Source organism: Copadichromis virginalis, linkage group LG5, assembly GCF_057382275.1.
Source record: "Copadichromis virginalis isolate Kocher_CV1m ecotype Utaka linkage group LG5, C_Virginalis_male_GT1.1, whole genome shotgun sequence".
In the NCBI taxonomy this organism is placed as follows: domain Eukaryota; kingdom Metazoa; phylum Chordata; class Actinopteri; order Cichliformes; family Cichlidae; genus Copadichromis; species Copadichromis virginalis.
Window position 1 is genome coordinate 37,467,102 of NC_140622.1, and position 10,428 is coordinate 37,477,529.

General features: G+C 40.0%; 1 protein-coding gene across 1 annotated transcript; it reads left to right on the top strand.

Annotated features, from left to right (window-relative positions):
- Positions 1–1,158: 1,158 nt before the first annotated feature.
- LOC146710278 (cytochrome c oxidase subunit FA4) lies at positions 1,159–10,088 on the top strand. The gene is made up of 4 exons (XM_085458104.1): positions 1,159–1,342; positions 4,496–4,581; positions 6,933–6,996; positions 9,918–10,088. Exons 1-4 carry the CDS (start codon positions 1,301–1,303, stop codon positions 9,972–9,974), a joined length of 249 nt encoding a protein of 82 aa, XP_085314230.1. The 5' UTR covers positions 1,159–1,300; the 3' UTR covers positions 9,975–10,088.
- Positions 10,089–10,428: the final 340 nt, after the last annotated feature.

Genomic DNA, 10,428 nt, shown 5'->3' on the forward strand with positions numbered 1-10,428 from the left:
ACCTCAGTCCAGCTCATTCAGATTAGCACAGGTGGTTTTAAGTCCAAGACTCCGTAGTCCAGGTTTTAGTAATCAGCAATTAACCTGTGTTTGGGAAAGCTACCTTTTAGGCCTGAATGAACTAATGTGTATCCAGGCCTACTGTTAACATCTGAACAAAAACTCATGCTTGTCCTTTCAATTCTGTGTTGACCAGAAATACTATTTCAAAATAAATCATCTGGCAATTATGAATGTTTCTATCAAATTTCACCGAAATCAAAAAATTAATTATCCGGACATCTCAAACCAACCTCATGAGGGTGGTCTAAGTTAGAACTGATATAAAACAGTGCTGAGATGCTTCTTTATGTAGCATAGTGGTAGATCCACTGACCAACATATTAGTCTGGCATTACAATAATGACACTAATGTGGCTTAAAATGCAACCACTTTGCTGTATCGCATGATAAATAGCACCTTAAGTAGGTAATTGCAATGACCTGTACATTTTGCAGTGCACAGCATTTTGATGTTAATTAAATTAGGTCGGAAAATGCTGTTAAGAAACCTGTAAGGTCTGCAAGTGCTGCATCGCCGACTAATCAATTGCCATTATCATGTCCGGGACAAAGGTCTCGACCCGAGGGACGTGTTGGATTCTGCCGTTTCTCTCCTCTTCGCACAGAACAAGGTGCTCTGCAAAAGCAGCACAATTTTATGGCCACCGAGGGATGATTTTACAGTTTAAGAGTAACGGCTACCCATAAAAATAGTGGCTCATCGTTTCAGAAATGACAATACATTGTGAAACTAGCCAGCACAATGGCTGTATTGTTGGTGTGCTGTCTAAACATGAATCTATTATAGCAACACTACTGCTGCACCTTCAGGAGGAAATGTCTGGGTAAATGTCTCTATCTGTTGCATCAAAAAAAAAAAAAGTGTTCAGAATCTGCAGTTTTGTTGTTGTACAACAAAACACTTTAGGACACAGAGTACTCAGTGAGCCTCAGTGGAAACATACAGTGTCCTCAACAGATGTCATTATGTGGATTAGGACTGTCTCTCCCGCTCTGCTCCCCTCCTCCCACTCGCCTCTGACCCTCTCATTTATCCAACACGAGGGCGGGTGGGGGGGTGGAGAGACGGGATAGACTGGCAACAGGTTTCGCCACACTGGCCAACATACTGTACTTAAGCTAGCAAGCACCTCTTTGTAATAATCTGCAGAGATAGAGAGTCTCTTATATGGATATCTTCATCAGCCTTTAACTGTCTTTTTTTTTTGGTGGATTTGTTTGTGGAAGACTTATAAAGATGATTAAAACCATGTTTCAACATGCGACGAAACATCCAGGGGTAGGTTCCGTCATTCATTTATCTTTTATATAGTCAGAGATTTATAAACAAGGCCTAAACAGCTGACTGTAATTTTAGACTGGTGTTTGCTAACAGTTGCACTTCTAAACTGCAAGTCACTGAAAAAGAGACACAAAACTGAAAACATGACAGTGAAGAATGATAGAAGAAGATACATTTGAAGCCAACCGTGTAAATGGCATGAATAATGTGCAACACTGCCTCGACGCCGCTGAGAGCAATATGTTACTGTGCAGCTTAAAGCGTGGCACTAGAATACCAATTTGCAACTACAACTTATGTCTTAAAAATGCAGTAAAATACTGTCTACAAGACATACTAATGTTATTAATTAGTAACTGAGTCCCTTTCAATTTCACAATGACAGCTCAGAGATTACAGAAAGCTTCAGAAAACTAATAAGTGGACCTTAAAGTCTGGATTCTTTTGTTACAACAATTATAACTCCTTTCCTGATCAACTTGTTTGAAACAAGTACTGTGGCAGTGTATAATTACGCTGGCATCTTAATTTGCTTTACCAACATAATAAAATGAAAGCAGAAGAAAGACACAGAAGCTGTCTTTTTTTCTGCTTCAAAGCTGTGCTGGGCTGACCCAAATTTGAGGATTGACGTTGTTGGCTTGGCAGTGCACCAGAAAAGTAATAAGGGCAGCGTCAGTATCGAACCCCAGCGAGCATAAAACATTTCCTATATCGGTCAGGCTGATGGTGAAAGGTGAAACCCTCTGCTGCGTGGCTCGACATGAAGAGATCAGCACCCGGGGATTGGACAGCTCCCGGCACACGACAGTCTTCATTATTTTCTTGGTGTTTGTTTGAGTGTCAGCGATCAAAGCTGACCTGCTTTGTTTGTGTTTATATGTGCTGCCGCTTCAGTGATGATCTAAGCGAGGCATCTGCAGTAAGATACAGTGTGTGTGCAGTGCACAGCGTGAACCTTTTTTCAAGGTTATGCCAAGTTCATCGAGATCTTACTTGGAGAAAAAGCAAACAAAAAACATGCAGCGTGGGCACACTGTGCAGTACACGAGTAAGACAACATGTGCTAGATACACAAGGAAAAAGTCTGTTTTAGTTGATGAAAACTGACTACAATCCTACTGACGCTCAGTTGTGATTAAAAAAAACAAAACTGGAAATACTCACTGGTTTCAGCTCGTTAGCTTACAAATGCAAATCAGCATCTTTAGGTTTCAGGCTATTGATGATCAAACAAGAAATATGGAGATAATTAAGATGAAACACATTTGACAACGTGTTGACAAGGATAATAAAGAAAGGTGAGAAATCATTTAATCTTAATTGATAACGCATGCAGACGACTAGTTTCATGTTAGTGCATAATTTCTTAATTATTATGATATTTGGTTAATTGGCACCTTGGATTCTGGGTGATATTTAACATGAATTAAGACAAAATATTAATAACACAAGCAGGAAAATAATCTGCAGATTACCATTTGTATTAACTAACTGCTGGCTGCAAAACTATTCAAACTTCATTTTGACACATGGACATGAGGACCAAAAGTCTATAAAATGCTCTGAATGAAAACGAGAGCGTAGCCACGGTGATGTCACTCCTGATTTTGAATGACACCAATACTGTTAAACTATAAAGGCAGCTTATGTAGGGGAGAGCAGTGTGTCATGATTTATGAGAGGAATCATCATCAATTTGCAAATGCTGAACACACTTTAATGACCACTAAATCACTGTGAATTTTGCTTTCCGCAATAATTAGTTGATACAACAAAACACATCTTTCAGCTTTTCAAACTTTTTTTTGGGAGACCTGTAATTTTAATGTGGCTGTCTTCTGTTCTTTAAATGTTCTATAGGCTGTAAACAAAATAGGCGTGACAGTCAACACAAAATATATTTTTTGTGACATTTTTCATAGTGCATAGGTATAGTTTTTCCATTTCAAAAAGATTTATTTCTTACAGTTCTGTGAGATACATACTGGACTTGCAGGATAGAAAGAAAGTATCAATATGATACCGGCTGCCGGCTTTGGTATCAATTCTACTGATATTTGGATTTAAAACTTAAAACTAGTACCTGAAACCATGAAAGTCTTTACTGAGATCACAAATCGAGTCAGCACTGGATTCGTTTTCTCAGACTTTTATACAACGGCACTTCATTTTGAAACCAGAACTGTCAAATCCTGCTAACTAAAGCCCTTTTAAAGGAACTTCTGCAATAACTTCCCAAGTCTATCTATCATATAGTCTATGCTTTAAAGTAGAAAATATCAAAGTTTTATCATCACCAGACTTTCTCCTAATCAACAACAAGGCAAGTGGCAACGCAATCAGACAGAAGACAGATGTCGAGATACAGCTGAGCAGAGACATCCTTCAGTTCAACCTGATCAAACTGTCATCTCTCTACAGCTTGACTAGATCTGTGTGGGCTGCGAACAGCTGTTCGCCAGTGGTGTGACTCTCCCTCTCCATCTTGTATACACAGTATCACACAGTAATATTAGGAAAGTTATGCCTATGTAGTGCTGATAAATAGATGCGCCATGGTGAAGGGATTGTCACACCTAAGCTTTGGGTGTTTAGGATGACATCACATTTCCTCCCCCTTCCCCTTAATGTACTTTTTAAAATGTTTAAATCCCATCATCATCACCTCTCAGGATATCAGATAAATGTGTCTGCATAAACACATTCATGACTGTGCGTCTGAGAGCACCCACTGGGTGTGTAAGCTCATTTTTGTGCACATTTGTGTGAGTGTATGCGTTAGGTGTGCCTCCGCCTCAGTGTGTGTTTGTGTTTCTGTCACTCACTGTGACAGGTATAGCGTTATAGGAGGAGAGGCTGGCACACAGAGACGCGGCAGCTCTCTCTTCCACTGCGTCCTTGCCCGTTCAACCCAGGCTGACAGTGAGCTGCCTCACACATGGCCTGGGTCTCATGCATATGGAGGAGGGCAGGGAGAGGGAAAACAGGAATAACAACTACCAGTATATGTGTGTGTATTTCACACGGGCGTATGTTCATGGTACATATCACAGCCAACCACTTGATGGAATGTGTTTGTTTACCACCTTCTGTCTCTGTGTTCTGGGACTAATGCAACCCTCCTCTCCTCTACTGTCCTTTCCTCAGTTAATCCCTCAATTTTTCTTCATGACTCTGGGCATCACAGGGGCCTCTCTCTACCTGATCCGTCTGGCAAGAGGGCCGCATGTCACGTAAGTTTTCATATTGTTTGTCTGCACACCGTAGGATTCTTCCACTTTGCTATTGCTAGTGTGAGTTTACAGGTTTTGAAACGTTGGCTGATTAAAGCTTGATATCAAACTGCCTGGACGGTTTGGTTTCAATAGCTGGTCCCAGTTTTGATCTGGGTCTCTGCTGACATGACATACTCTATTTTAAAACATAAAATCAGAAAGATTTGGAGTCAGCAAGTGGATGGAATACATAAAACGCTATCACCTCTGAACCCCAATGTCACTTGTATAGATGTGTTAATTTCTAAAGTAAAAAGAACCAAATGTAACCCCTGCTTCTCTTTAAATGTTAATTCGCTACTACTTTCTGCTGCTGAACTCTCTTAAAGTCATTATGGATTTGGTAAGACCCCTAAAAAGTTCGAGAATAATTCAGTCAGCTAAGTATTCAAAAATTGGTAAAAATTGTGGCGATAACAACAAAGAAGTTCTTAACCACCAAGGATCTGAAAATTAGGTCCAAATTACTGCGACATAGTCAGACAGTCAGAGTCCATCTTCTACCAAAGCCAATGTTCCATATCACAATTTGAAATAAAGTGATAAAAGATCAGAAACAACATTTTTTCAGTTTTCAGTTTTACTTGTCATATGCAAGTTAGCACAGGGTCAACATCGCAATGAAATGTATTTGACGAGCAGAAGACAGTCACTCAGCAGAATGGTACAGTAGAAGAAAAAACCAGGTACCATCTTTGCCCATGCTTCTCCAAATTTCATGACAATCAATTCAGTAGCTGAAATTTACTCCCGTCTCAGCTACTTGTTGAAGCCAAACTACGATTGACAATGTCTTCATGCTTTTAATTTTCACAGTCCAAAATCTGATAAATCCCACATGATCATTACAAAAATCAGTGTCTGAAGGGTAGACAAATAAAACAAATAATTTGTGTCACAGAGGAAACACTCCACAGCTGGAAGGAATAGTGGATTAAAATACCAGGATCAGAGTCATCTTCAAGCCTGATGAAGGACACAAGCCATCTGTTGGTCAAGTAAAACAGTTGTTCTACATACGACCAGTGTTGTTGGAGTTTTGACTTTTCCAACTAGTCACCATCAGCTTGCAACCATTGGAGAGCTGGTCAAACTTGGAATTACTTTGGTTTTAACAACTATGAAACCTGTAGGCCAACAGACCTAAAGAGCCCCTCCTCATGCAGCCTCTAAATTAACAAAGTTCAAAGACCAGAGTTCTTATTCTTTCACTTAGTCACAGCCACAAAAGACCCAAATTCAACTCTAACTGCCCAGTTCCTTCTAACATGAGTCTTAGACAATTAAAGTTCATGACACAACATGGCCTATTAAACAAAACAGAAGTTCTCACTTCAGCATCATTAAAATCCAGCCACACATGTTTAAACATGCTATCCATGCAAGTTTAAAGTATCTTAGAACTTGAAGTGATTGAACAAAATTGTCTGAAATTACCTTAATCAAGACTACAAACTCTCTCAGCTGAATACAAAGGAGCATTTGCTAAAAAGCAAGTTCTTAAGCAGCGACTTTGTATGGTTAATGCCTATTTGCTGGATGGCTTGTGTTTATTTCCAACTTTAAAAACCAAAAGGATATTTTGCCGAGTGGTGCTGAAAACACAGAACTGTAAGTATGCACTGATTTCAATACGAGTATCAAAACAAGGCGTAAACACTAAGAATAAGACAATTTAATCAGGTAGCAGCATTAAACTGTCATGTTTTAGAACTGCACTAACCGCACTGAACTCGGTGACCGCTCACATACAGTAAATGTTCACTGCTCGTGTCCTACTTTGAGCTACACAAACCCACTTGTTCTGAGGGTCAGCCATAAAGCCTGACCTCATCACCAGCTGCAGACACTACTGTTGGTGGTAATGGAAAGCGAGGAGGGGAGATATGCTTTCTCTGCCATCGGTCTCTCTGTCTCTTTGTTTGTGCTTTGGCGGTGTGACGTGTTGCCGGAGGGGAGGAGGAGGAGGGATGGACAGTCACAGAGGAGTGCTGTGAAATCCAGACTTTGGTTAATGAACAGAGGAGAACTGCCAAGTCACTGGGATGAGTTCACCTTATCTCATAATCACTCTCTCTTCTCCCCCCAACTTCTGTCTCCATTCGGCATCCACATATTTATCTTCTTTTGTCTCCGTCCTTCTGTTGCTCTGTCTTTCTTTCCCTTGTTATTTGTTGCATCGTGGTCTGTTACCCTTGTTTAAGTCTTTTTCTCTTTACCTGCCTTGCTTTATGCTTATGTTCTGTCTTTTTTCTCCTTTGTCCTGCTCCTCTTTATCCTGCATGCCATGAATCTCTGCACATTTGCAGCCTCTGGGATAAGAACAACAACCCGGAGCCCTGGAGCAAGCTCGACCCAACCTACCAATACAAGGTGACTATAATCCCATCACACACCAAGACCACATTTGCACCAATCATGCCAGAATAGTAATCTAGACAAGAATGGCATTGTTTCACTCATTCACTGAAAATCTCACATTTATCATCAGCTTAAAAATGACCAAAATAGATTCTGACAAATCAGTTCTGGCAAAATGTCAAATACATGACGCTGCTTCCTGGCTTTCTTCACATCTGCTCAAACAAAGGAAAACAAAGTGTCTCTCAAAAACAAATTAAAGCAGATGGAACCAGGAGCTTTTAGTGGTTGGTAATAATTTGCCTTACCTCTGAACAAGGCCAGAGCTCCAAACAAACTAAAGAAAATATAAACAAAACTGACCCAAAATAAAGCAGAAAAACAGCCACTTGACAGGACCCACTAAAGAACATTTGGATGATATTTTTCAGAGAAAAAGAGTGTTTTCTTGGGGCTTGAAGGCTGCGTTGCACGCTAGTGGAATGAAAGTCCCTGCAGACAAAAGGTCAGGACATGGCATGTTTAATTCTCGATAGGAAGGCAAAGGTCTCGCATCGAAATTCTACTGAAGTCCAAACAATGATCATAATGAGGAGGGTGAAGTGAGAAGGGATGAGGGGGGAGGTGAGGGTTTTAGTGGCAGACCAATCAAGAAAAATACATGTGGAGAAAATAATCACTGCCAGTGATTTCACGGCTGGAGGTCTGAGAAGCGTGCAGGACACACACATGCACTCGCACAGTATTTATTATCCATGGCATATGCAAACTAAGGGTCGACCGATTAGTTTTATCAGGGCCAACGCCAGTAGCAGTTAATAATCCAGAGAATGATAACTGATATTTGGAATTTAAATCAATTTGCAGTGAATGAACATTTCGGTGTTCGGTGAACAACACAAAATTTTATTGGTATTTACAGTAAAAACTGCAAACTTTTTTTATTCTGGACGAAGTTGTTAAGAATGGATTATGTTGCCAAAACTGTTTATTTTATCTGAGGAAAAGGTCTCGCTGCAAAGTCTATTTTATAGTTTTCTTATACTACATTAGCCACGTTTGCCAGATCATGCAGAGACAAAAAGGCTGTGCAGGATGTGTATGAGCAAAGAAAGATGGTGGTGAGATATGTGGTAGTGACAGATGGCTTCACATCAGGAATCAGGGGGTGGGATTACATCAGGTACTGGCTCTTAGCTAATTTTTGTTTGCAGTGGTGATGGACAGGTTGACAGATGAGGTCAGGTCAGAGTTCCCATGAACTATGATGTTTAAAGATGACCTCATGATTGTAGTGAGGGTAGGGAGCAGCTGGAAGAGAGTCTGGAGACATGAAGGTATGCGCTGGAAACAAGAGGAATTAAAGTCAGAAGATGCAAGATAGAATATGTGTGAGAATGAGAAGGAAACAGGTGTAACACTGAAAATGCAAGGAGCAGAGGTAGTGAAGGTGCATGAGTTTAAATACCTGTGGTCAACCATCCAAAGCAAAGGACAGCAGATGAGAGGTGAAGAAGAGAGTGCAGATGGGGTGGAGTGGGTGAAGAAGAGCATAAGGCTGGGATTTGGTACAGAAGGACAGCAGAAGTGAAAGGCAAGGTTTGGCGATGGAGATGGAGGAACTAACAAAGAGACAGGAGACCAAACTGGAGATGGGAGGTTTGACAAGATTAGGTGTGAGCACATCAGGACAGGATGAGTGGTTTGGAGACAAAAATTACAGAGGCAAGGCTGAGATGGTTTGATCATGCGGAGCGGTGATGGTGGGTATATTAGACAAAGGATACTGAAGACGGAGCTTCGAGTCAGGAGAAAAAGAAAGACCACAGAGAAGATTGAAGATCCATGGATGTAATGAAGAGCAGAGGATTGGTGTGACAGAGGAGGATGCTAAAGATGTTGTGAGATGGAGGCAGATGCTTCACTGTAGCAAACCCTAAAGGAAGCAGTCGAAAGTAGAAGAAAAATCCAAGCAACAATGACAGCGTTGGGGTGCATGTAGCCCATGAACGAAAGTCAAGGGAGTTTCACACCCTTAATTTAAAAAAAATAAAATAAAAACAAAACAAACATATCCGCTTCTGATCACTCACCAGAACTGCTTCACAGAGCTTATCTTGCATAGTTCCCATTTCTGTATAGCTGTATATCTCAGATTTCTGTAAAGTTATTTATTTATAAATACAGAATATTTATTTCATATTCTGTATAGTTTTTCATATTTATATCCTGTACATAGCTTGTACTCACTACAGCCTGTACATACTTATAGTTATAGAATATTCACAACATACCTCATACCGTGTATATTATAACATAATAGACCCATTTCTGTAATATACTTACATAACTATATTATTGCTAATATATATTGTAATATATCTATATCACTAAAGCACTTCTGGATGGATGCAAACTGCATTTCGTTGCCCTGTACCTGTGCATGTGCAATGACAATAAAGTTGAATTCTATTCTATTCTATTCTATTCTATTATCTGTGACGTAACCTGCAGTGCTCATTGGTTACACAGCACTCTGATTGGACAGTGGAATGGAGAGACATGTTTCTCAAGAGCACAGATTGGCTGTGATATACCCACCTCTCAAAGAACCATGCCTTTAAGTTGATTTACTTTATGTGGAACTCGGCCTCAAAACTTAAAGAAAAATGATTTGGCCAGGGCAATAATCTGCCAACCCCTACAGCAAACTGTTGTCCTAAAAGCATCAGTGGGATGAAAATATAAGAAAAAAAAATAGACAGAGGTCACAGTACATGGTAGTGTTTGTTTATACTAGAGGGTGAGAAGTTCTAGGCTTTTTTTGGTTTTTATATTCCCCTCTGTTTTTGTAAAATGCTATCCTAAAGACGACACTGATGAATTTAATTTAAGCAAAACAGATTTAAATGTATTCCTCCTTCCTTCCGCAGTTTGTGGCCATCAACACAGACTACAAGAACCTGAAAAAAGAGGGACCTGACTTCTAAAAGGTCCTCCAGGCAACTCCAGGGGCACCAAGTTTAGCAGGACCTCCTGCTGTTATCTCACTGATGTGAAACTTCTTTCTGATGCTCTCTAATATACACTGTGAACAAAAATAAATAAAGATCACATGAGACAGATGACTGGATTTTTAGTGTTGTCATAAAAAGTGTTGGTTTATCCAACTGACATACACAGCATTAAAAAAAATCTTTCAGTGGACTCTAAATATAAACATTAAGTTTTTTATTCTTAAACGGCTTAAATAATAAGCACGAATCAATCTGTGATAGTTTTATCATTTTTCTTTCTTGTAAGGGCACTTTAACTAGGAGGTCAAAGGTCAGGGTCTTACTCTGAAATTCATCTCTGAGGCTGGAAGTGATCCAGCCTATTTTCTCAAAGCTGCACATATCACACATTTGCAATGTTGATATGTGCAGCTTCATGACTTCTCAC